We start from the raw sequence: 26681 nt of genomic DNA on the forward strand, positions 1-26681 counted from the left end.
TATGGCTGCAAAGTGGTTAACCGTGCCAGAAGGGAAGAGGTTTGGGCAGGATCTCGGCGGAGTAGCTCGGCCAAGACAAAGCTTGGGGAAGGATAAGTGGGTGAACGGGAGGATGCCGGAATAGGGGCGTGGTCTTGCGGGGAGAACGAAATCCCGCGTGGCACTGAGCCAATGGGAGTCGGTGCCCGACCCAGGGGGCGGGACACCCTAGGAAGGCTCCTCCCCTCTCCCCCCTTTTTTCCAGGACCCGACGGCGCGGACCCTATCTGGCTGCTTCTGTACTTGTTCGGTCTTCGCGGCATCTACCTTCCTTTTATCAGAACCCATTCTCCTAACCCAGCCCAGGGATAAGAAGGGAATCAGAGGAACACCTAGAGAGTCCATCTGGGCTGTGGTTAAAACTCAGGGCTGGTTCCAGCATCATCCAGACGCCTGAGAAGTCCTTGCCCTCTGAAATGGCCCCTTCCAAAAATGGAAGAGGGCCCTGGGTGAGGGTTTGAATTCTCTCCTCATCCCAAGCTCCAGGCTAGGGATGCAGCCTGAGACTGGGCCCATTCTAGGCTTTACATAAACTCCTCCAGATTACCTAGCTCGGGGCTGTGCGTCAAGAAGGCTCAGAACAACCAGATGCCAGGCAGGCCTTAGGGTGAAGTTTTGATCAATTTTCGTTCTGGAGTTAGTTTGGAGGCAACACCGAACCCCCATATTAACCCTTAACAGTGCATGCTGCGGACCAAATAGAACCCTTCTCAACTTCAGAATCCCCACCCATCTAGGAGATAGGAGTTCCCCACACTCCACAGCAAACCTCAGTGTCCCACTCCGTGCAGTGGACCCACATCTCCTGCGCCTGCGCAGCCTGGAGACCAACATCTTCTAAGGCTGCAAGGAGCTAAAAATCGCTCCCGCCCACCCACAAGCTGGGCTGGACTTGAGGATCGCGGAGTGGGGGCGGGGGTAGGGTAGTGTTGTAGTGAAGAGGGGTGGAATGAAGGGTGAGGAGGAAGACTGTCTAGATCCCTGTCCAATTAGGGCAGTAGGAAGATCTCGGTGGCCAAGCAGGTGCGTGGAGGTCGTAGGGGGTCCCCATGACTCAGAAAGGGACTCCTGGGGTAATGAGGGGCGAGGCTGCAACACAAACATGTTTACCGCTGCTGCAGCACCTGCAGCCCCTGGGGGCGCGAGCCCTGGGGCAATAACTTTGCCCTGCACCCCCTCACCCTGAGCCTGGCCGAGCACCAGGGCAAAGATCTTGATCCCAGCCCTCTTCTCCTCTGAAGGGTCAGGAGCCCCTGGGCTATCCTCGAGGGGGAGCGCTAGGCTGCATGCCCCTCCGTTAGATCCCTGGGTCCCCGGGCAGAGCCTGAGGGGCGGGGTCCCCAGCGCGGCGGGACGCGCGGCCACCGCGTTCCCCCCGGGTAGCTTCCCGAGGCCGTGGGAGGGGGTGCCTGGGCCCACCCCGGCGTTAAGTTCTCCCGCCTCCTGCCGGGCTCCGCCCCAGGGCGCCGACCCCTTCCCATCCACCCGGGGCCGCCGCATACCTGCAGCCTCCGGCGACGAATCAGGCCAGAATCGTCCATGGCGGCGGCGGCAGCGGCTTCGGCCCCGGGGAGGGAGGTGGGAGGCGGCGGCAGCGGCGGGAGGAGGGAGGCGGGAGGGAGTGAGAAGCCGCGGGGACCGCGGCGGCGGCGGCTGGGGCGGGGGGGCGGGGGGAGAACCGGAGGGAGGTGGCGGGGGCGGAGCAAAGTGGGGCGGACCCGGCACCGTCACTGCGTCTGGGCGCCCGAGCCCGGCCTTGGCCGAGGCTGCCCGCGCTGGGGAAAAGGGGGTAAGAGTGGGGGAGGAGCCTCCAGATGCCCCCAGTGAAGTCAAGCTACCGTAAGACCCCCGTAAGGAAAGACGTGCCAGGAGAGAGACATGCTCTTGAGTAGGCTCCCAACGCAAGAAACACCCCAAGGGAGACAAGCTCCCTAAGATATATTCCCTATGCAGACAACTGCCTCCCCGCAGTGATCCCCTCAGAGAGATACATTCCCACGGGGAGGTAGTCCCCGCGGGGAAGTCCTCTCCAATCAGGAACTACTTTCACCCTGACAATCATTTCTGAAACAGATGGTCTCTGAGAGGTGACACTTCCTTTCAAAAGCCCACCCTCCAAAGAAGAGACATTTCCGTAGAGAAGGATCCGTGCCGGGATATTTCACTTGGGGAGCCTGGTGAGGGTACCCTCAATGAAAGACCCCATAAAAGCCATAGTCTCTATGGGAAATGGCCCCCATCCACGAGACTTCATATCCCAAGGAGATAGTCTCTTACAGAGTGTATCTGCACTGAGGAGACCCGTCCTCACAGGAGATGCCCCCTCAGAAAAACACAGGCATATACGAGCTCCCTTCCCCAAGCAAAGATTCCTCGGGGAACCCTGCCGCCCCCTCCCCCAGCGACACCCCCCCCCCATCGTCAGGATTAAGAAGCCAGGCTAGGCTGGGCTGTATTTATAGGAACGATTAGCTGGTAGTTGGGGAGGGGGGCAGTGGGAGCGATTTTCACCACTCGCCCGCAGTGTTCCTATAGCTGAGGCCAAGCCAACAATGCTTCTCAGAGTTGGAGTGGAAGCCCCCACCCCACCGTTGACATTGGAGGGCATGGAGGGTGGTGGCTTCCCAAGGATCTCAGCCCATAACTTTCTCGAAGGCCCTGGAGGGCGCGGTCACTGGGCCGTAGCGACCTCTGACAGTCAAAGGGAGCCACTTCGAAGTCTACTTCTTGGTGTTCCCCAGACGCTTTCCTACTCATCTCTGCGCCTTTGCCTGAGTTGTCTTGATCTGTTTCTCTCTCTCTGTCGGCAAGTTTGTGTTGCCATCTCGCCGGGTCTGTTCCTCGCACTTCTCTGTCCAAGGTCGGGACATTTCGCTTGCCTCCTCTTTCAGCCTGCAGCCTAGGGAACTCTCCGTGGTGCTGATCTGGAGCACTCCTGTCCGTCGTGCTGAAATATGAGCGCAGGGTTGGGGGCGAAGGTCAGGGGAAAGGAAGGGTTATCGGAAGGCGCAGCCCAGAAACTGGACAGATATGACCCACGAACACCCTGGACTACCCCAGATGCAGCGAGTGAGGGCTAGGTCCACTGGATATTGGTTGCTGAAGCCAACAGCGTGTACCCATGCAGGGGCCAGGAGACAGTGCCTCTTGATTCATTTACTCAACAGGTATTGAGCACCTACTGTGTGCAAAGAAGTGGTTTGGATTTTGGGAGTATATCCGTAAAAGAGACAGACAAAAACTCTGCACTAGTCCGAGAAGAGAGGGAGAGAGATTGTGGTAGTAGTCATTGCTCACAAAAACAATGCACACTCTATGAGCACAGGCACACACACACACTCTGCAAGCTTACACATGAACATGAACACACCAACACATGTTCAACAAACAGACTTGCATACACCTATTAAAACATTCTGGAAACACTCCACAAAACATACATTCTGCAAATACACACAAATACAAACATATACGAAGCAAGCAGAGAAACACATATACACACAGACTGACATTCTGCAAACATACATCCAAACACGTACTTAGAAAACACAGACATACACACACTCAGCAATGCAGGCACACACAACACATACAAACACAAGCATATGCAGGCATACACACAACCATAACCCAAACCAAGGGAAGCTCAGCTGTACACAAAATACAGTGTGCAAAATACAAACACATTATCCTCCCAGTACAAAACATGGACACACATACACGCACTCATGCACTCACTGGGAGGTTGTTTTTCTTTCTTTTAGTTTTAGTTTATTTTGGAGGGCTGTTTTTCTTATTGGACACTGCCACCAAACTGTCAGCTCTATGAGGATTGAGATTTTCATGTCTTAGTCAAAACATTGCATCCCCAGAAGCTGGCATACCATAAGTGCTCAATAAATGTTTGTCGAATGAATTGAGGGAATGTTTTCAGGGGACAAAAATTCACAGAAATACTTCAAAGGGGCGTGCACACACACATTTTAGAGGGAGACACACACCCTCTCCACACATGATACCTCCTTATTCACTTATTGTCAACATTCATAGTCAACAACTTTTATCCACCGACCTAGTCACAGTATTTCTGCAGGATACCTACCCTCATCCTACATTCCTCTCCCCAACATTTATTATCTGACTATTACTCAACTGGACACACTAGGCTTGGAACATTTACAGACCTCCTTACCCAGATTTTGAACACACACACACACACATGCACACAAACCCAAGAGATTCGCACAAACATACCCTCACACAACAAACACATATAAACTCTCAGTACATACACAGACACACAAACACATCCTCATCCAACACACACACACTCTTCACACATATACAGAGCTGAAGCCACAAGCTCTACATAAAGACGAACACAAGGGTATATATACACACCAGCCCCAGATCCTCTGGTCTTTGGTCACCTGGAGCAGAGGGAGGGGTGAAGGAAAACCACGCCCCTGCATCAAACCACGCCTCTTTCAGCTGTCGCTGTTTCCTGGATTTGACCCTGAGGTGTCTCAGCAGCGGCCTAGACTCCAGTTCGACTAACAGGTGAGAGGTGGCCAGAGGAAGAAGAGAGGGGGAAAGAACTGCCTTGTCTTCACAGACCCTCAGTTTCCCCTGCCCTGGGGACATTGGATCCCAGGGGCAGAACCCGAGTCCTGCCACAGTCAATGTTGGCTCCAAAGGTCTAGCCCTGGGTGGCAGTTCCTAAGCCGATTGTGGGCCGAGAGAGAGAAGGTGACCATGAAAGGGGCCAGCAGGGATCAAGTGGGAGGGAGGGAGGAAACTGGGCAGAGGAGAGGATGGAATTACTAGACAGAAAAGGGGAGTGGAAAATCCAGGGAGGTCCCCTTAGAGGATGGAGGAGGTTGCCTGGGGTCCTGTAGAGTGGGAGATTGTTTCGGGGGAGGGAGATGGGGAACCACGGTCAAACAGGAGTGAGGTCACTTGCCCCTGAAGGGTTGGAGGGGACATGAGTCTGTTGGGGGGCTCCTGCATCAGAGGCAGGCCTTGGTGGCCCCTGGGGAATTGAGAGTGTTTGGCTATTGCTTCCTCATCAGCTGCCCATTCTCTGCTCTGCCTGGCACTGTCTCCTGGCTGTGCATTAGGACAGTGCCACCCTGAGCTACCAGAAAGGGACAATTGAACCTCACCCTGCATCCCAGCTACCTCTCATCTTAGGTGGACATGGCCTGCAGGGGTCGCACTCAACCCAGGGCCTTGGCCTGGGCCCTGCAACTGACCCTGGCATGGATGCTGCTGGGGGCTTGTGGAGGGAACCACCCACTCCCAGCTAGATCACAGAGATACCATAGACTGGTGACCAATCTGGGCACAGACCAGCTGCACCTGGAAGGTAGGCATTCCAGATTATGCCTAAACTCTAATATCCAGAAACCTCAACTCAACCACAACAATGCCAGAATCCTTACCAGAGGGATTTAGGGAGGCACCTGGGTCTAGTTGTGATTAAAGAGCACAAATTGCCTAGGTTCAAATCCCAACTGCCACTTCATAGCTGTGTGACCCTGGACAAGTCACTCAACCTTTCTGAGCCTCATGTGCACCATTAAGAAAGGAGGAGAAATAACAGATCTACCTCATAGGGATGTTGTAAAGGAATATTTGTAACCATGTGAGAACTTACATCGCTGCCAGGAATGTAATAAATGACAAGCTGATTTTGATTTGTGGTTATTACTAATTGAAGCTGCATTTACATCCCAAGCGAAGTGTCTTTAATTTTTATGTTTGGGAGGGCTTACATAATTAGGGTCTCCCAGTTCACAGGGACCCCAAGCCTTGGTTCCTCAGCTCTACCTGAGGACACAAGACTGGAACTCACTGGAGTCCCTTTCTCTGTGGCCCTCTTTTCCTTCAGAGATGAACCCACCAGAGGCATCGGACCCTGGGCTCATCCCAGTGCTCTGTGGGGAGCTGAGCCCCAGGTGAGTACATCCACCTCGGGCTTTTCTCTGTGCTCTTTGCTCCAGTTGCCCCAACTAGGGGCCAAAGCCCTTGCGCATCCTGACCTATCCGTACTGTCTCTCTCAATGTCCAGGTGCGAATCCTTCTTGGTACACCTCCAGGCTGCCCTTCGCAGTCGTTTCCACCTGCTGCTCTTGGGGGTACGCCAGACGCAGCCGCTCTGCTCTGAGCTCTGCGATGCCTGGTAGGAGAGGCGGTGTCTGAGGGGCGTGGCCTATAGTTTGGGCGGGGCCAAACGAGGGATCTGCCCCTTGATCCTCTGGGCACCTGAAGGGACGTGGCCTGAGTCCACCGCCTCCAAGTCTAAAGGATGAGGCCTTGTGTTTAGAAGCTAGGTAGAAAGGGGCGGAGCCTGTGGAAACCCCGGCTTCTATGATTGGCAGTACGGAGGAGTAGCCTTCCGTGGAGCAGGCTTTTTTTTTTTTTTTTTTAAGGGGAGGGTCTCTTGATTGAGAAGAGGAGCTAAAAGGGTGGGACTGGCCTGGAACAGATAGTCTGAGGTCGGTCCTGAGGTCGGCAGGACCCTCAAGTGACAGGGTCCTGGGTAAATGTAGAGAATATGGGGCGGGTTGAAATCTAGGGAATGGTTTTTGTAGGAGCGTGGTTCTAAGAGGCGGGGCTTGGATCTGGTAAGGGACATATGGGGCAAAGCCTTGGAGAGCAGGAATCCCACTAGGACATGGATGTGGAGCCTTTCTCCACCTTCTCTCCACACACCATTCCCAGGTTTGCCACTTGCGAAGGTGATGTCACCTGCAGCCCGACTTGGCTCCCACTCCTAGAAAAGAGGGGCTGCGAGCCTGGCTGCACTACTTATGGGCAGGTGAGCATGGCGCAAAGGAACCAGGGAAGAGACTGACACCTACCCTTACTGTGTCCTGGGTTAACACGTCTAGGTCCCAGAGTCTGGACTGGCATCGCACACCGAAAACCCCCACTCCCACCCTTTCCCCTTCCACAGCCCAGTCTCCATAGTAGGATATATCTGTAGCATCCCTAAGGTCCACTGAGTCCAGATTTGCCCTTTCCCTAACCTCTGCTTATCTTGTGGCTCAGATGGTAAAGAATCTGCCTGTCAATATAGGATACCTGGGTTCGATCCCTGGGTTGCGAAGTTCCCGTGAAGAAGGGAATGGCAACCCACTCTAGTATTCTTGCATGGAGAATTCCATGAGATAGAGGAGCCTGGCGGATCACAGTCCGAGGGGTCACAAAGAGTCAGACACGACTGAGCGACTCACACACACACACACAAACAAGGATGGTCTCTGCTCTAGGCCCATCCACAGTCCAGGGGAAGGCCCAGAAACCGGAGTCTCCTTCCCCAAGGCCTCAGTCTTAATCTGGTTCTCCCCCCGCCAGAGACCCCTGAGACCCCCGTAAGAGCTCGCCCTCCCCATGGCCTCACCCCTACTATGGTCCTGCCCCCCAGACTCCCGGGAGGACCCAGAAGTGGAAATAGCCTGCCCTAAGATCTCGCCACAGCCCCCTGGGTCTCTGGACTCCACCCACTCAGGTCCTGAGTCCACTCCTTCTCCCCAGACTTTTGCAGACGGAGCGGAGCTTTGCAGCTCGCTTCTGGGCGATGCGCTACCAGTGGCGGATCCCGGCTCTGGTCACTGCCTCAACATTTCTGTCTCGATGTTGCCGCGTCCCAGACATGCACGAAGGGCCCGGGGAGCCATTTTCAGGCGCTCCCGCCGCTCTCGCACCGGGATCCTGGACTCCGCGAGCAGCGGGAGTGGCAGTGGAAGTGGCAGCGGCCCCTAGGGGGCGCCCGGCCCTAAATGGAAGATACGCCTCCTCTCTCCCACCCCCAGCCCCGCCCCTCAAGACAGCCAGCGTCCCACCCTTGTCCCTCTCTGCCTTCTAGTTTCCAGAGTCCCATCCTTCCTTCCTAGGTTCCCAAAGACTCGCCCCTCTCCAGATTATTTGAGAAATAACCAAAGTGTATTAATAGTTCATTTGTTTCCTCTATCCCCTGAATAAACTTTCCAGTTAGAGCACGTGATGTGGCTGCTTCTTGGGGAAAATGGGGGGAAAGGATAGTTGCCAGAAAGCCTCTCTTGAATCCTCAGGTCCTAAAGTTGGAGCAACTGATTCGTGAGAGCATGTAAATGAGGGCTGGTCTATACCCTAGAGCATCTCACAACTTGGAATATTCAGATGCCAGAAATGGGGAGGGGTCCAGAAGAAGGACTGACAAAGAGAGGTGTGCTCGCCCACAGGGTGCCACCAGTCTCATCAAGTTTCTTGATTTGTACAGACCTCCAGACACCCTTTTATGGCATTCACCTCTGATTAAGAAACCCCAGAGGTGTCTTCTTTCCTTCCTCCATTTCTCCCAAATGCCATTCCTGGGGACTTCCCTGGTGGTCCAGTGGTTAAGACTCTGAGCTTCCATTGCAGGGGGTTCACCCCTGGTCCGGGAACTAAGATCCTGCACGCTTCAAGGTTCAGCCAGAACAAATGCAATTCCTGGACCTAAAGCAAAGGACTGGACTCAGACTCCGAATTTGGGTTGTAAGCATTAGTCTTTAATCCTCCTCCTTATCCACAGGAGAGACAGTTTCCTCACCTGGAAAACAGGGGCAATATCCCTTTTGTTGTTGTTCAGTCACCAGGATCCTGTTCAGTCGCATCTGACGCTTTCCGACCCCGTGGACTGTAGTATGCCAGGCTCCACGGTTATATCTCCCAGAGTTTGCTCAGATTCATGTCCATGGAGTCAGTGATGCTATGTAACCATCTCATCCTCTGCCGCCCCCTTCTCCTTTTGACTTCAGTCTTTCCCAGTATCAGGCTCTTCTCCACTGAGTCTTTGCATCAGGTGAACAAAGTATTGGAGCTTCAGTTTCAGTTCTTCCAATGAATATTCAGGGTTGATTTCCTTTAGGATTGATATCCCTTTAGGATATCTCTTTTACTTCTGCTCAATAGCACAGATTGGTGGATGCCTCATGTGTCCAGGAACTGTGCTAAGATATATCAGGCCCATTCCTTGCCCTCAAGGAAGATAAAATAGCATAAGAAGCAAAGTGTCCTACTGAGAGAGTAGCAGACTAGCATCTTTCAGATGCCAGAGACAAACTCAGTTCAAAGTGCCTTTAGGGACTTCCCTGGCCATCCAGTGGTTAAGACTCTGCACTTCCACTGCAGAAGGCACGGGTTTGATCTGACTGGGGAACTAAGATCCTGAGGCATGGCCAAAAACAAAACAAAAATCAAAGCCTTTAGCCAAGACAGTGATAAATTTCAGGAATGGCTGTATCTGAGTTCTTAAATGATGTTAGGAATCTGTTTGTTTTTTTTCTTGTCTGTACTCTGATTCAGGATCTCCTCACATTAGCAAAGATGGACCAGCAACTCCGTGATTTTAGTGGAAAAAATGGGCCTATTTCTCTGTAAAACCAACAAAGTTTCCAGGGCTGGCTCTAATTGATCCAATCTCCTCATAAGCCTATCAGTAAAGTCAATAATTGTGTCAGGAGAGATGCTGTGCTCTCACTGGCCTGACCTAGGTTTTGTTTGTACCTAAAGTCCATGGTGAGATGAGTTCCATTTGAGCCACACAAACTGATGGATGGGGGAGCAGTTGCCTCACCACAAAAGAAATTTAAGGGCTGGAACCAGAAGGGGAAGGAGTGCTGGTCAGGGAGTCATGGTATACTGACCACAGAGAATGGTGGCTGTGACCTTGACTCTGTAGTATATCTGCCTGGGTTCAAACCTCAGTTCTACCATTTACTCATTCTGTAACTGGGCATATTGCCCAGCATTAATGAGCCTCAGTTTCTTCATCTGTAAAACAGGGATCATAATTGTTCCTCTAATAGGGTTATTGGGAGAACTGAATGAGTTAATACAGGTTGTTATGGTTATGCAATACTGTGTTAACAAATAACTCCAAACTTAGTGGTGTAAAACAACCATTATTATCTTTCATGGTTCTGGACTTTCCCTGGGCTCAGCTGGGTGGCTCTCTCATTCAAGTTCTTTCATGCAACGTCAGATCGTGGATGGGACTGGAATCACATTCACATATCTGGTGGTTGCTACTGGCCCTTGCCTTGAACCTCAGCTGGGGCTGTTACCCAGAATAACTACACACGGTCCATCCCAGTAGCTTGGGTTTCCTCATAACAAGGCATTGGGTTCTACAGGTACGCATCCCAAGAGAGTCATGTGGAATGTGGAAGTTGTCTCACTTTTGATTAGCAAGTCATAGAAGTCAGTGTTGGAATTTCCTGGCTGTCCAGTGGTTAGGACTCGGCACTTTTACCGCCAGAGCCTGGGTTCGACCCCTGGTCAGGGAACTAAGATCCTAGAAGCCATGCAGTGTGGCAAAAAAAAAAAAAGTCACACAGTGTCACCTCTGCTTTCTCTTCACTGAGTCACTAAAGACAGCTCTTATTTAAAAGGGAGGTGTTCTACGTTCCATCTCCTAATGGTAGGGATGTTAAATAAAATGCTTAGAAAATGCCTGGCATGTAATTAACACTCAATAAATGTAGACATCATCCATAATCACTGTTGTTGCTGATGTTTTATATGTACTGCTATTGTGACAAGAGAAACAGGCATTTGAGGAAGAGGAGTGAGGTAAGCCTTTGAAGGAGCACCAGCCAGGCCATGAAGAAGTGTATTTCAAGGAGGCCTGAGGGTTTCAGTTTCTGGGAACTCCCAGCTGCTCAGAAAGCCTGGAACAGAGCGTGGAAGTTGGGGTCAGAACATGGAAGGCCCTGAATGCTAGGCAAAGGCACTTGGACCAGTTAATGAGGGGTGTGAGAGCCACAGAAGGTTTAAGGGGCGGGGGGGATGATCCATCAGACTGACACTCTTGCGGGCCACCAGCAAGCAAGCCAGGGGGAGGGTGAGATTGGAGGACCTTGAGATAGGAACTGAAAAATGGGCAGAAGGGGATGAATGAGAGGGAGTCAGAGGAATAACCCAAAAGGCTGCACTGAGGAGTGTGGGAGTGATCATCTGAAACTTTCAAGAAGCAAATGTTGTTGTCAACTTCAGTTTAAATAAAACCCTGGGGATCTCAGGCAGGTCTGATGTGGGACCCTGAACTCCACATTTCTCTTTTTTTCACTCACATATTTATTCTTTATTTTTCACCCAATTCCGTCTTCTTTGTGATTCTCCTGGTTCTCTATCACGGTCTTAGGAAGGTTGCCTCAGTTCCAAACAGCTGGACTCCACATTTATAACTGCCTGGTGAACTTGATGCTGGCATTCCTCGTGGGACGCAGGCTTCTCAAGTTATGGTGTCTGGGCTCCGGAGCTCACAGACTTAGTAGATGTGATGCAAGGATCTTAGTTGTGGCATGTGGGATCCCCCGACCAGGGATCAAACCCAAGCTCCCTGCATTGGGATCGTGGAGTCTTATCCCCTGGATTACCAGGGAAGTCCCACCAGACTTCTGTTAGAAGAAATATTTGTGAGTTACAGCTTTACAGTACCCCCTAGTTCCTGATTGTCACCAGCTGGGAGGAAAAAGGGTAACAGTTTCTCCTTCTTATCAAGCCAAATTCCATCAGCAGGCAGAGGTCCAACGATTTCAAGATAAACTGTATTTCTAATAATTCTGAGAGGGAAAGAGGCAAGTCCGAGATACTCAACATTTATAGCATAGAAAAGGGCAGAATTACAAATGGAATCAGGTTGGGACTTCCCTGGTGGTCCAGTGGTTAAGATTCGGCGCTTCCACTGCAGAGGCTTGATCCTTGGTCAGGGAACTAAGATCCCACAAGCCTCGCAGGTGAATTAAAAAAACAAACAAACAAAAACAAATGGTATCAGGTTTTATATCTTGCAACTACAGTGATAGACACAGGCAGAGGAGTAAATAGAAAGATGGCTTTAGGCAGAAAAACAGGGTGGTCATGGCTCTTCCCAAGGTCTGCCCTCATCACCTCCGCTCTGGGGCCTTCTTGTAGCCAGATCCTCTCGTCTCAGGATCGCTGCACTTGCTGTTCCCACTGCCTAGAACACCCTCTGCATGCGTATGTGCTTAGTCGCCCAATCAGGTCTGACTCTTTGCGACCCCATGGACTGTAGCCCGCCAGGCTCCTCTGTTCATGGGATTTTCCAGGCGAGAATACTGGAGTGGGTTGCCACTCCCTTCTCCAGGGGATCTTCCCGACCCAGGGATCGAACCCGGGTCTCCTGCGTTGCAGGTGGATTCTTTACTACCTGCGCCACCAGAGAAGCCCAGAACTGCTTTTACCCTTGTTATCTGTTTCATTCCTCTCACACTTCAGATCTCAGCCAGTCAGGGCTTCAGGCTCTAGGCCTGGAGCTCCAGGCTGGAGATGGCCTCCCCATGTGCACTCCAGCAGCTCTCAGGTCCTCAGTGGAGGCTTATGACAGTGACGGGCCAGCCGTGGCTTCCCCATGTCCAGCACAGAACTCACAGAGTGCAGGAGTGTTCTCTCAAGAGCTGAATTGCACCCCCCACCCCGAAAAGTCATGATGAAGCCCTAAGACTTGGTACCTCGGAATGTAAATATATTTAAAGATAAACTTTAAAAGAGGCAGTTAAGGGACTTCCCTGGTGGTCCAGTGGTTAAGAATCCGCCTGCCAATGCAGGGGACACAGGTTCAATCCCTACTTTGGGAAGATCCCACACACCATGAGGCAACTAAGCCCCTGCAACACAACTACTGAGCCAGTGCTCCAGAACCCTCGAGCCACAACTGCTGAAGCCCGCGCGTCCTAGAGCCCTCACTCTGCACCAAGAGAATCCTGCACTCTGAACTAGACAGTAGCTTCTTTGTGCAGTGGCAGACGCTGCGCAGCCAAAAATAAAAGAAATCAACAAATAAATCTTTTTAAAAAAAAGAGTTAGTTAAGGTAAAATGAAGTCCTATGAGTGGGCCCTAATCTCACATGACTGGAGTCCTTATAAATAGAGATTAGGACACATACAGAGGGAGGTGATGACAGGGAAGAAGATGGCCGTCTACAAGTCAAGGAGAGAGATCTCAGAAGAAATCAACCCTGCCGATACTTTCATCTTGGACTCTGCCTCCAGAACTATGAGAAAATTAATTTCTTTTGGTTAAGTGTCCCAGTGTAAGATATTTTCCTATGGCAGCCTTGGCTGACTAATAATACACACTCCATAAATAATACTCCCACAATGCCCTGTTTTGTTTTTTTTTGCCATCAGAGCATTTACTAAAAAGTGAAGAGCCAGGACTTGGCTGGTGGTCCACTGGCTAAAACTCCACACTCCCAATGCAGGAGGTCTGGGTATGATCCCTGGTCAGGAAACTAGATCCCACATGTCACAATAAAGAGTTCTCATGCTGGGACTAAAGATCCCACATGCTGGGACTTCCCTGGAGTCTAGTGGTTAAGAATCCACCTTCCAGTGCAGGGGATGTGAGTTTGATGCCTGGTCATGGCTTGTGGGGTCTCAATTCCCTGACCAGGGGGAACTAAGATTCCACAGGCCATGGGTAACTAAACCCATGCACCACAACTAGAGAAGTCCATGTACTGTCAGATCCAGCATAGCCCTCCCCAAAAAGATCCCACACGCCACAACATAGAACTGGCACAGCCAAATATTCTCTCGCCTTTTCCGCTAAAATCTCACTATTCAGGAGTTCCCTGGTGGTCTAGTGGTTGGGACTCGGTGCCTTCACTGCTGTGGCCCAGGTTCAGTCCCTGGTCAGGGAACTGAGACCCCACAAGCCATGCAGCCAAAAATAAAACAAAAAGGTGAAATTAAAAAAGAAAAAAAAGGGTGAAATAAAATCCTACTGTTCAAGTCAAGGTGTGTGTGTGGGGATCAAGAGTTGGGGGAATGGACAGGTATGGAGTCTCTCCCTACCCCCAGGTATCAGTATTTAACCCTTTACCCCAGATATTCCATTCCCCTTGCCACAGATTGCTTCAGGCATAGACGTGTCCTACTTTCAGCCAGAAAGAGAAAAGGTGGCTGCTTGTAGATGAGGCCTTTGAAGGTTGGGATGTGATGTCTGGAGCTGTGGCAGCCATCCTGGGATCATGAGACAAAAACCGCCTAAATTGGCAAAATAGAAGATGGACTAAAAGAACAATATCTTTGCAACTTCCCTGGTGGTCCACTGGTCAAAAATCTCCCTTCAAATGCAGGGCACATGGGTTCGATTCCTGGTCGGGGAACTAGGATCCCACATACTGCACTCTAGGCCTGCACACTGCAGCTACTGAGCCCTTGTGCCACAGTGGGAGAAGCCTATGGGCCTCAATGAAGGATCCCACATGTCACAACTAGGACCTGATACAACAAAAGAAATATTTTTTAAAAAACAGAAAAACAAAGATAATATTTAATGTTGAGCTCCTGACTTCCAAACTTCTCATGGAGTGAGACAAACTTGCCCTGGTGCTGGCAAGCCTGTGAGGGAAACTAATGCTCACTTACATTGTTTGTGGGAGTGCCACTGAGCACAAGCCTTCACAGAGGGAATTTGGACATATCTCTTTAAATTAGAAATCACACAGTCCCTTTAACCCAGAAAACCTACCCCTGGAAATCTGTTCTTACAGACACAACAGTGTGAGAAAACGATGGCAAACCTGTCATTCCCTGCTGTACAAGTTTAACAGAAAGCTGGGGCAGAACTCAAGGTCTATTAAGAGGTGTTAAATAAACAACGGGACAGTCACACCACAGAGGTATCTGCAGCCGTTATTAGAATAACGAAGGCTTTTGGACATGTATTTGAATTATCCCAACTATATGTGGTAAAAAGAGGTATGCCTCAACTTCCCTGGTCGTCCACTAGTTAAGAATTCAGCTGCCAATGTGGGGGACACGGGTCGATCCCTGATGTGTGAAGATTCCACACGCCACAGGGCAACTGGGCCCGAGAGCTGCAACTACTGAAGTCTATGTGTCCTAGAGTCCGTGCTCCATAACAAAAGAAGTCACTGCAATGAGAGGCCCAAGCACCACAACTAGAGAGTACCCTCTGACTGCCACAACTAGAGAAAAGCATAGTAAGGAAGATCCAGCTGCAGCCAAAACATAAATAATAGACAATTTATTTTAAAAACAGCTATGCATACTATCTAAGGTATACTTTGTTTTCATCTGTTTAAAAAACAGAACCTCAGTTACAATTTATCTGTGTATATACCTGTAACATGCCAGGATATCTCCAGAAGGGCTTAAGAGACACCTAGCTATGGTCTGAACGTTTGTACAGTCCCAAAAAACTCAGGTTGAAATCCTAACCCCCAAAGAAGATGGTGTTAGGTATAAGGAGGACACCTTACACCTTGGGAGGGGACAAGGTCACATGGGTGGAGCTCTCTCATGGGTGGGAATAGTGCCTTCATAAAAGGGACCCCGCAGAGATTCCTCACCCCTTCACGTTAGAACCCAGGGAGATTGCAGTCTGTAATCTGGATGAGGGCCCTCCCCAAAGCCAAATGGGTTGGTATTGGTGCCCCGATCTTGGACTTCCGACCTCCACAACTGTTAAATATAAGTATCTATTGTTTATAAAGTGCCCAGCCTGTGTTATTTTGTTACAACAGGCCACAAAGGACCGAGACACCCCACTAAGTCAACTAGGGTGCTGGGGGTAATATGGAAGGGACGCTTCTCAATGTGGTATGTGGTGGGACCCTCAGTCACTTCAGTTGTGTCCAACTCCTTGTGACCTTATAGACTGTAGCCCACCAGGCTCCTCTGTCTACGGGATTCTCCAGGCAAGAACACTGGAATGGGTTGCCATACCCTCTTTCAGGGGATCTTCCCGACCCAGGGATCGAACCCTCGTCTCTTATGTCGCCTGCATTGGCAGGTGAATTCTTTACCACTAGTACCACCTGGGAAGCCCTCAGCTTCTCAGCGTACTGGTTCCTAATTCTGCATCAAACAAATCTACTAGACATTTTAAAAATCAAATTAAATCAAACAATACCCATCATGTTTAGGTTCCAGAAGTCAGCAACTGGGTCCAGATGCAGACAGAACATACTTCTATCCCAAAGTAGAATCCCCACATTCAGCTTTCCTTGAAGAATTTTAATCACGAACTGAGGGGGCCAGGTGTGGGGGAGGCAGGTAAAGGGGGTCCAGGCTGGCTCCTAGAGGATAGTGGCTGACTCCAGGCCCCGCTCCTGGAAGTACCGATGGGGGAGGCGGGGGCAGGTTTGGGGGCTTTCAGTGAAGTAGGACTTGATCTTCCCAGGTCCCTCCTGATCCCCAGTCTCCGAGTCCTCCCTGTGGGAGAGAGGTGGTGACTCCAAATTCTGGGGGATCGGTCCTCCCAGGCAGGGCGGAGCCCTGGCCTCTCACCCTTGCTTTCAGACACCTACCACGTCACATCTTCCGCCTCACTCTCCAGGATGCTCTGGGCTGTGCGCCAGCTGAAGCGGACAAACTGGGGGAAGCCGAACACAGGGTCCACGTGCTTCCTCAACCAGGCTTTCGTCTTGGGATCTGGGGGCAGGGTCAGGTGGACAATGGAAGAGCCCTGAGCCCTGCCACGATGTTCCAGCTTCTCAGCTTGGCATCTGAGGGCCCACCACCTCATCTCAGGCCTCTTCCTGAGTACCCGAGGGACCCATCACTGTCTGAGACATCTTCCTGTCTCAGGGCCTTTGCACAGACTGTTCCCACTGACCCTTTACCTGAGAACAGGTGCTCAAGGTGAAGTTCAGGGAGACTGCCTCTGGGTCATCTTGCCTACCTCACCAAGGACAACAGGCACTGAACCAGCATTTGTAGACCATTAGGTTAATGCCTATTTTTCCCATGTAACCACCAACTCAGTGGACACAGGGAGGTCCCTGCTTGCCTTGCTCATGGCTAAATCCCCAGGGCTTGGCTCTGCAAGGCACATACGAGGTGCCCAGTAAGCAATGAAATCACCCAAACTGTGTTTGGCCTAGACTTGGTTTTCCTCCCTTTGGCCTCACCTAAGTCCAATCCCATACTTGCTAGGTTGCCCCACCCAACTGCCAAAGGGTTCCTTGCACCCAGCCACTGACTGAATCATCGCCTCTGCCCTTGTGTGTCTTCAGCAGAGTTTACTTGGGATAGGGCACAGTCATCTCCACCTTACAAACAGGGAGACTGAGCCTCCTAATGAAGAGAAACAATGAATTCAAGCTGGGGTCACTGGACAGGAACTGGTACCCCTCACTCTGCCCCTTAGGTCCACCACGAGCCTCTGTGCTTCACTGGAGCTCCAGAGAGACAGCAGAGAGGGAATGAGGGAGGGAGGGAGAAGGGAAGAGGGGCCTGCCAGCTGGAATACAGCGCTACCACACATAAGCAAGTGGCCCCCCTATCTGAGCCTCAGCCTCTTCTGTTGCAGAGTAGGCTGAGAGGAGCAACTTAGAAAACCTCAGAAGCACTCCAAGCCCGCCTTGTTAGTTTGCTGTGGCTGCCATCTGCTCACCATTAGGGTACCCCGAGCCATAATCAGTGTCCAGGTCCTGCAGTTCCTCCACAAACTTCCAGTTCTTCACAGCCTGGTCTCGGGCCACCTGTGGGCAAAACAGGCACTTGGGATCTCCAACAGGCCCTGTGAAGCAGCCACGCCTGCCTTCTTGCCCAGGCGGATGCTGGGCGCCAGCCATGGCCAGTGGGGGCCTAACCTTGGCACAGATGCTGGCAGCACTGACCACGGGGTAGAGGGCATCTGCCTTGGCCTTGACTGTCACCTCAATGCCAGGAAAACGCTGCTGCAGTCGTTGCTGGTATGTCTCTGGGAGCCCCACGGTGTCCACAAACACCTGCCATGGTGAGAGAAATGTACTCAGCCAACAAACATCCAGAAAAAACAACTGTGCAGATGACCCAGCTTCATAGTCCTTGTATTTGCTGTGCCCGCTGCCTGGAATATTCTTCTCTCAGCTCATGAGCAGGCCCAGGCTGCATCTTTCTCTCAGGGGTCTCAGCTCAAATATCACTTCCCAAAGAGGCTTTCTCTGATCACACTATAGCCATTCTACATTTACTGAGCACCTACTGCATGCCATGGGCTGCTCTAGGTTTTGGAGACATAGCAGTGAACATGCCAGAGTAGACACTCTGGTGAGGGCCACAAACAGGAAGGAGGATAAATAATAAAGGATTGGGGAGATTGAGAAGAGGTTATAATTTTCAACAGTTTGGGGGTATTTTAGGAAAAGTCACTCTGAGGTGGTGACTTCTGAATAAAGGCCTGAAGAAGATGAGGGAATGAGTCGTGGGGAGATCTGAGAAAGAGTGTTCGAGGGAGAGCAAACAGCCAGTGCAAAGGTCCTGAGACCGGACCATGCCAAGTACTCTGGACAGCAGTAGAGACCACATGGCTGGAACAGAAATGGGGTCAGAAAAGTAACAAGACAAGTGATCTCCATAGCTGTTATTATTCTCAAAACCACCTTTACTATTTGCTTACCAGCTGCCCATCCGTCTCCCCTGACTTGGTCATGAACCCCTGAGAATAGGGTCCTTGTCTATCTGTTTCAGCACTGCATAGGCAGCTCCACATTCTTTGCATAGGCAAAAGTCCTTGTTTGTCTCCAGAGCATTGCACAGAGTCCTGGACCTGAGCCACCTCTTCAGCAAGGCCTCTCTTGTTACATTCCCTATCTCAAGTGTACTTGCCCTTCTGATTCTCTCAAAACAGTCTTTTCTTTGCCTCAGAGCACTGGCTCTACTTCTCTCTGGTGATTTAATCTCATTTCTTCATTTGCCTATGAGTTTTCCTAATTCCCACGGTGCTCAGAAAATTAAATGTCAAGATTTACATTCCAAAAATATAAATGACTGTCTGCTGTGTGGGGAACACGTGGTAGGGAAGGGGGCTGGAGGAGGATGGAGCAGGCAAACGTGGGATTCGTTCTAGATACTGAACTTTTGAGATAGAGAAATTAGATGGGGGTGAGGCTGGGGGCTCCACAATGGTCCTCAGTGGAGGACACATTTGGGGTAGAACAGCTGGGGGAACTTCCCTGGTAGTCCAGTGGTTAAGACTCCACGCTTCCAATGCAGGGGTGGGTGTGGGTTCAATCCCTGGTAGGGGAACTAACATCTCGCATGCCATGCAGTGTGGCCAAAAAAAAAAAAAAAATACAATACAATACAATAAAATAAAAACAGTAGGACATCAGCAGCAGTAACACACGTTCCTGAGATATTCTAGGTATGTCTGATGCAGAGTCATTCACTGCACTTCTACACTCCTTTTTTATCCTGAGATGATCAAATGGGGGCAATCCAACAGTTAGCTTACCTGGGCCACGTTCACACCCTGGTCCAACACAAACTGCACTAGCCCAGTGGCTGTATCATGAGAGAGGGCGTTCAGGTTGTATTTGACCCTGTGGTGGTGGACAGAACCCAGTCAACTTCGTTCCAGCCACCCATCCCTTCCAACCCACTCTGGTTGCCCCTCCTCCCGCCCCCTCCCCTCCGGGACCCCTCACCGCCCAAGCATGCTGGTAGAGATGAGGTTTGGAGACAGCACGTCCAGTGCCCAGCCCACAAAGTCCCCGTCCTCCTCCATTTTCGCAAAGAGCCTGTCCCGCTCGCTCTCCGACAGGGTCTTTGAGTCTGAGAGGAGGGTTGGAAGAGAAGGGGAGGGGCTGGTTCCCCCAGTTCCTGCTTTCCCCTTCCACCCTGCAGCCACCCGTGCCCATGCCCAGGAGCCCCCTCCCTAGGCGCACTCCAGTGCTCACCTGCCACTTTCAGGGCCTCCAGATCCTGCAGGCGGGACAGGGGACAATAGCAGATAGCATAGACCATGGGGCCTGGGGAAGAGGGAGTCCAGTGAGCCCGTGAAAGCCGCCACCTCTATTCCATCATCACCGCTTTTTTTTCGGTGCCATCACCAATGCCATCGCTATCACCTCTATCACCCACCTCCCGGAGTCCGGCGCAACCTCAGCTCCGGTTCCACCGCAACTTGCATCCCCCTTATCATGCCCCTCCCCCACCTGGCCCTGGGGGCGCACCCAGCACCGGGCCCCGGCCCGCTTCATCGACGCCCAGGACGCAGGGCTCCTTGAGGCACACCGGAGGCACAGGCGAACTCAGGCGACAGCGGCCCGTATTGTCTCTTTCCAGCTCGCTGAGATCCATGCCGCCTCGGCCGCCGCCACCAGCCGTAGTAACGAAGTCTGCAAAGAAAGGTCTCCCTGCGCGTTTTCCGCGGGCCCCGCAGCAGGGCCAGCTCTCGACCTATCGGCAAGCAGGACACGCCCCCAACGCTCCAGCCGCCGTTGACGTTTGCGCAGCCTTCGCCGACGCCGCTGCCGTACTACTTCCTGGGAACTGTAGTTTCCGAGGCTGACCGCCGAGCTCCGCGTTTGGGGAACCGGGTGGGCGGTGTCGCTTTCCAAGCTCCGCCCCGGTGTCTCTGGAGCTCCTCCCGCCGCGGCTAGTGGGCAGACAAGGGGAAATTGAGAGGGAGCCTTGAAGGACTCGACCTCATCAAAGCTTGTGCTGCGCTTAGTCGCTCAGTCGTATCCGACTCTTTGCGACCCCTTGGACTGTAGGCTCCTCTGTCCATGGAATTCTCCAGGCAAGAATACTGGAGTGGGTTGCCACGCCCTCCTCTAGGGGATCTTCCCAACCCAGGGATCGAACCCAGGTCTCCCGCATTGCAGGAGGGTTCTTTACCGTCTGAGCCACCTGGGGAGCCCCGTCAAAGCTTAGAAGGTCAAATACCACTAGACTCCGAGAATTCGGTGTCCGCATCACTGAGTCCCCGGCCCCCATCTGGTTTCAGGTCCTCCTGTGTTCGAGGTCCCTGGAGCGTCACACAGTCTAAGCCGCCTATATTAGGTATTCTGGCTCCCGCTGGACTCAAACCTTCGGACTTGGAACCCCCAACTCCCTCTTAGCTCACCGGAAGCGCCCCCTCCCCGCCCGCTTCCTATCCTCTCTTTCGGGCTAAGCCTCCTCTACCCCAACAGAGATCCTAGACTTCTCCAGAATCCGGCTTAGAGTCTTCGTCCATCACGCAGGCTCCCTCCCCCTGCCAAACTCAGGGTTCAAGCCCCCGCCCCCTCCTCTGCTCTTTTCTCTCTTTTTCTCACGTCTTAGCGAGGAGCACGCCTCCTAGATTTGTTCCAACGAACGCATCTCTTTCTATTTTTGCTTTCATCAGGGCTCACGCCCTCAGCTTGTGGGTTTCTGTTCCTCCAACTCCGTTTTCCCCTCCCCACCCCCACCGTCTATCTCCCTTTCTCCTCGGGTATCAGCGGGGCTCACATCTCCTGACTCAGCTCTCCTCTCCCACGCTCTGCTCAAGCCCCAGATTTAGCGTTCCTTTTCCCGATGCCCGCCTCGTACCCGCTCCCCCACGTCCAGCCCTTGCTCTCTCCCCTCCCACCCTGGGGACTCAGGGCCCCGGACAAGCCAGCTCCGGGGGGGGGGGGCACGGGGGACGCCTCCTCCACGCCCGTTGCTTACCCGGGCTCAGAGCTTCCAGTCGCAGTCGTTCGGCTCGCAGGATGAACAATCCCGTTGCCGGCAGGGTCGCACCTGTACCAGATTCTCGCGGTCCATGAACACCGGGCCTGGCGACGTGCCCACAACCTCGCGGCTGCGCTCCTGCTTGCCCAGGTCGCAGAAACAGCGCCACTTTCCCCAAGGGCCAAGGACAGAGTCTTCCAATTCTAGGGATGGAGGGCCAGGTAGAGGGGGAACCTATATCCCCCCATTCTAAGGAGGGCGGAGGAGAAAGATACTAACAAATAACAGTTCCAAACTCCGGGAGATGGTGAAGACCAGGGAAGCCTGGAGTGCTGCAGCCCACGGAGTCGCGAGGAGTCGGACACGACTGAGCGACTGAACAACAGCATATTTGCTCAGCTGTGTTTCTCTGCCACCTATCCCGACACAGATGATCTCTAATCTTCCCATTAGTCCCAGGTGGGGAAACTGAGACCTAAGTAGAGCAACCCACCTTTCCAAGATCACACATCTGGTGAGTGGCCCGGAGGGGCTGCAAAATGACACTTCCCATCTGTGCCTGCCTGTCCAGTTGGGGGTGTGGTACAACACACCTGGCGGCCACCGTCTGAAGGTGACTCCTCTCTACAAGGGTGTGATCACAAGCCGGTCCAACAAGTCCAGTGTCACCTGACCAGCGGTGTTACCAGGTGGTAAATTAAAGGCCATAATTAGTATAATGAAGGTACTTAAAGCCCCTGGCTATGCACGGAATACAAAAACAATTATCTTGACCACTTTTAACGCAGCTACATTTATCAGACGCCCTTTACAACTGTTCTTTTACAGACTCTTCCCTACGGCCCTAGTTGACAGGTCTTAGCTCACGTCTGGAGAAGGCAATGGCACCCCACTCCAGTACTCTTGCCTGGAAACTCCCATGGACGGAGGAACCTGGTAGGCTGCAGTCCATGGTGTCACTAAGAGTCGGACACGACTGAGCGACTTCACTTTCACTTTTCACTCTCTGCATTGGAGAGGGAAATGGCAACCCACTCCAGTGTTCTTGTCTGGAGAATCTCAGGGGCGGGGGAGCCTGGTGGGCTGCCGTCTATGGGGTCGCACATAGTCGGACACGACTGAAGTGACGCAGCAGCAGCAGCAGCAGCAGCTCACGTCTGGGGCTCAGAAAGTCCTGACACCTCATGCCCTCATCAAGCCTCTGCCAGACAACACTGGCCTCTTTCCATTCCTCTTTCCATCTTGGCACTTGCTGTTCCGACTCCCTGGCGCGCTCCTCCCCTTAAATCTTCGCATTTGGGGCTTTTTGCTTGTCATTCCGGCTGCACTGTTTACCTTTCTTCAGCCAGGAGGCCTTCTCTGACTTTAGAAGTTTACATGAGCCCTGCCTTCTCTATCTCCGCCTTTCTCAGCACTTATCCATGAATTTATGGACACGTCTGCGTTGGTATTTATTGCCTGTCCACTCCCCTCTCCCCGTGTAAACTGCTTAAAGACACTATCTTAATTTAGATGAGAAAACTAAGCCAAGGTAACCGGGCCAAGAGGTACCGCCAGGGAGCAGCAAGGCAGAAATCTGAAGTCCCTGGAGGAGGGTCCCTCTGCAGCCAGATGGTGAAGTGGGGGCAAATGAGGCCCCTTTCTGCGCTGTCGTATCCGCGGCCTGCAGTTACCTTTCTTCTGATGCTGCAGCCGCAGCTGCTCCCAAGTGTCCCCTTCGCCCTGCTGGCCGAAGTACTGGTAGTCGGGGGAGACCTGGGCAGGGGTCACCAGCAGCAGGAGCATCAGAGACGGCAGTAGTAGCGCCGACCGGCTCCGGGCCATGCCGGACTCCAACCGACCCCGGCGCGCTCCAGAGAGGAGCCCCCGGGCATCACCCCCCGCGGTCGGGTGCAGTGGTCTGGGCCGGAGGCTGTGCGTCTCCCCCCGCCGCCCGCGGGCGCGTGGTCGCGGCCGACTCCGCTTCCCCTCCCCTGCGCTTCTTTTTTTTTTTTTTCTCCCAACCCCTGCGCTTCTTGCAGTGGACCCGACCGCTTGGTAAGTCCGCCCACCTCCCCGCGCCATAGGCGTCATGGTTCGGGCCGACTATAAAAGGCGCCGCGGGCCTCGGCTTGCTTGGCCCTGCGAAGTCAAGTCCGTGCATCCGAAAGTCCGTGCGTCCCGCCCTTACCCACGCAGGTATGGACACCGGGAGTGCATCGGGCTGCGGGGTGGGCCCCCTTGGAGCAGCTCAGGCCCTATCCAAACCTCAGCGCCGGCCGCCTTTATTTTCCGCCCGCCGTAGCGGCTGCCTTTGTCCTTGCGGGAGTGGGGGTGGGGTGGGGTGGGGTGGGGTGGGGTGGCGTGGGGTGGGGGGCGGGAAACCGAGGCCAGAACCTTGGAGTACCGGCCGCATCTCCATGCTCCCCGTCCCCAACTCGCGACATCTCCTGGGCGGGTGGACTTGCGCGATTGCGCTACGGCCGACACGCTAACTGGGGACCGGGCGGCAGCAGCCCGGCCGCCCTAGCTGTCCAGGTGGGCGGGTCTCCTAAAGTCTCCTGGCCGCTCCGGCCTGGTCCCGGAGAGGGTGCAGGGCAGGGCTGCGAGTGTCTCCGCCGCTCTGACTCGGTAACTCGGCCGGATATGCAGCGTGACCTTGGGAAGTGGGGACAAAGGGTCGTCCGGGGCGCACTGACCTGGCGTGGATGGGGCGGGGGGGGGTCTCAGCTTTCAGTCATGGTCTGCGGCAAGGCGCACCTCGGAAAGCCCGCCCCGGAATTCCAGGCCACCGCGGTGGTGGATGGCGCCTTCAAGGAGGTGAAGCTTTCCGACTACAAAGGTGAGTGGATGGAGGCCGCGGTGGAGGGGGCGGGGCACAGGCCTTAGCGGGCCCGAGCCCCAACTCCTCCTCTCTTCCCGCCCCTTTCCCCAGGGAAGTATGTGGTCCTCTTTTTCTACCCGCTGGACTTTACCTTTGTGTGCCCCACGGAGATCGTAGCCTTCAGCGACCGTGCCGCGGAGTTCCACAAGCTGAACTGCGAGGTTCTCGGCGTCTCCGTCGACTCTCAGTTCACCCACCTGGCTTGGTAGGAATGGAGATCACCAGCAAGGAGGGAGGGTACACCTAAACCTACACCCCTCTAGGGTCCCAGCTGTGTGTTCTCCTGGTCAATGGGCAACCTCTGCATATCCCTTTCCCAGCAAGAAAATAATGGAGAGGGTGATTCCCAAGTCCTTCAGGATGATGACAGTAATTAGCCTTTGGAAAGTAGTTTCTGTGGCATAGGGAGTTGATAAATGCTTTATCTCAGTTAGGGCAATGCAGCCTCCCTCCCAAGAACTATTTGAGCCAGGTGGAAACTCCAGTTTAAGAGCCTGAAAGGCTGGGCCCCACGACACAGAGTTCAAAAGAGGAGGATGGGAACTTCAGGGCAGGTTCTCTGCCTCCAGTTGCTGCTGCACACGTGAAGTCACTTTGCTAGAGTATTAGCTTAATCTTCCCAGCTGTGGGAAGCAGCCTCTGCACCCACTTCAGGGTGGGGTGGGCGGGGATCCCTGGGACTTGCTCTCAGGCCCCTTATCTCTCAGCTCCAGCACCCCCTTCTCCAGCCCTTATCACACCCAGGCCCACAGGGTAAGGACCCTGCTGCATCAGCCATCCTGAGGTCCCAACCTTCTCTCCCCCACCCCCAGGATCAACACTCCCCGGAAGGAGGGAGGCTTGGGCCCACTGAACATCCCCCTGCTGGCTGATGTAACCAGAAAGTTGTCCAGTGATTATGGTGTGCTGAAGGAAGATGAGGGCATTGCCTACAGGTACTGTGGGAACCTCGGGAAGCCTCCATCCTCAGGGTGAGGGGACCACTCTCACCCTGTGGCTAGCAGGGAGTCTGTGCTCCCTCCTCGGGTCCTGACAGTGGGAGCCCCGGCTCCTCACTGTGAACTCCAATATCTCAGGGGGCTCTTTGTCATCGACGGCAAGGGTGTCCTTCGCCAGGTCACCATCAATGATTTGCCTGTGGGACGCTCCGTGGATGAGGTTCTGAGGCTGGTCCAGGCTTTCCAGTACACAGATGAGCATGGGGAAGGTGAGCAGACACACCCAGTCACATGTGTCCACATGTGGGTACATACGCAGCCCCTGTGTCATGCGCACATATGTTCACAGCCTGCTCAATCGCTTGTGTGGGGTGGATGTGAGGGCCCCAGAGAAGATTCACCTCAAGGTCTGAAAGAAATTTCTAGTCCGTTGGGGGAGATACTACCCCAATATAAGGGCAGACAACTGGGGAGGTAATAGAACCCTATAAGAAGGTGTTTGAGAAGGCCTGTACCAAGGCAGGCTTGAATGTTAATTGGATCAGAGTTGTCTTCTCCTGTGAAGGCCACTGGCCCTTGAAGTCCACTGGGACTGGGGCTAAGAGAGAAAGATGGGATTAAAGGAGTCAGAAAGAAATTAAAATGTCAGCCAGGGAATTCGCTGGCCGGCCAGTGGTTTCCAAACTTTTACTGCCAAGGGCCCAAGTTCAGTCCCTGATAGGGAGCTAAGATTCCATAAGCCACACTGCATGGCCAAAAAATAAAATAGGGACTTCCCTGGTAGTCCAGTGGTTGAAACTTCCACTGCAAGGGGCACAGGTTCGATCCCTGGTCAGAAAACTAACATCCCACATGCCTTGAGGCACAGCTATTGAATGTCAGACAATCCTGCAGCTGAGCGTGGAGGGCTTCTTTCATCATGTGGCATGGTCTTAGGGAGGGAGGCCTAAGCTCCCCACTTGGCTCTAGGCTCTTTCTTCTGCAACTCATGCTCCTGCGCCTCTCTTTGTCCCCTCACTACCGCTCTCCCTTGAACATGGCACTCTTGCCTCACTTGTGCATCCCTGTTTTTCCACAGTCTGCCCCGCTGGCTGGACACCAGGCAGTGACACAATCAAGCCCAACGTGGACGACAGCAAGGAATATTTCTCCAAACACAATTAGGCTGGCAGATGGTGGCAAGCCTGGGCTCTTGGCCCGCCTCTATGCCCCTACCTGTGTGTCCTGTACTGACCCAGGAAATGCCAGACCTGCTCCTTCAGACTCCACAGTCCATGACCACGGAGGGTTAGGCCAAGTCCTTCTCAAGCTCCCAGCCGCGAGCTGGTGAATGGTGACCCCCTCCTTGGAGCCCACATAACTGACAACAGGCCTATAGGTGACTAATAAAGTATTAGGGACAGATCTAA

General features: G+C 53.1%; 4 protein-coding genes across 6 annotated transcripts; 2 read left to right on the plus strand and 2 right to left on the minus strand.

The window, feature by feature from the left end:
* Positions 1-2480: 2480 nt before the first annotated feature.
* Positions 2481-20202, minus strand: RNASEH2A (ribonuclease H2 subunit A). 3 transcript variants are annotated; one of them, XM_081504450.1, is made up of 8 exons: positions 20007-20202; positions 19731-19802; positions 19479-19605; positions 19286-19373; positions 17661-17798; positions 17462-17549; positions 16374-16497; positions 2481-2986 (listed from the first exon to the last, which is right to left on the minus strand). In XM_081504450.1, the coding sequence occupies exons 1-8, from the start codon at positions 20131-20133 to the stop codon at positions 2599-2601; spliced, it is 1152 nt and encodes a 383-aa protein (XP_081360576.1). In that variant the 5' UTR covers positions 20134-20202; the 3' UTR covers positions 2481-2598. The 3 variants fall into 3 exon arrangements, with proteins under 3 accessions (XP_081360576.1, XP_081360578.1, XP_081360577.1); XM_081504452.1 differs by lacking the exon at positions 2481-2986 and adding an exon at positions 16066-16175; XM_081504451.1 differs by lacking the exon at positions 2481-2986 and adding an exon at positions 16066-16278.
* Positions 4287-8045, plus strand: RTBDN (retbindin). The gene is made up of 5 exons (XM_081504502.1): positions 4287-5407; positions 5933-5999; positions 6113-6223; positions 6766-6862; positions 7582-8045. Exons 1-5 carry the CDS (start codon positions 5239-5241, stop codon positions 7807-7809), a joined length of 672 nt encoding a protein of 223 aa, XP_081360628.1. The 5' UTR covers positions 4287-5238; the 3' UTR covers positions 7810-8045.
* Positions 20007-23346, minus strand: THSD8 (thrombospondin type 1 domain containing 8). The gene is made up of 3 exons (XM_081504505.1): positions 23145-23346; positions 21469-21674; positions 20007-20431 (listed from the first exon to the last, which is right to left on the minus strand). The coding sequence occupies exons 1-2, from the start codon at positions 23293-23295 to the stop codon at positions 21475-21477; spliced, it is 351 nt and encodes a 116-aa protein (XP_081360631.1). The 5' UTR covers positions 23296-23346; the 3' UTR covers positions 20007-20431; positions 21469-21474.
* A 242-nt stretch (positions 23347-23588) lies between these two features.
* Positions 23589-26681, plus strand: PRDX2 (peroxiredoxin 2). Its single transcript, XM_081504504.1, has 6 exons — positions 23589-23649; positions 24181-24292; positions 24386-24539; positions 25147-25269; positions 25411-25541; positions 26351-26681. The coding sequence occupies exons 2-6, from the start codon at positions 24190-24192 to the stop codon at positions 26434-26436; spliced, it is 597 nt and encodes a 198-aa protein (XP_081360630.1). The 5' UTR covers positions 23589-23649; positions 24181-24189; the 3' UTR covers positions 26437-26681.

This window comes from Giraffa tippelskirchi, chromosome 6, assembly GCF_054371585.1.
Source record: "Giraffa tippelskirchi isolate mGirTip1 chromosome 6, T2T-mGirTip1v1.2.pri, whole genome shotgun sequence".
Lineage (NCBI taxonomy): Eukaryota > Metazoa > Chordata > Mammalia > Artiodactyla > Giraffidae > Giraffa > Giraffa tippelskirchi.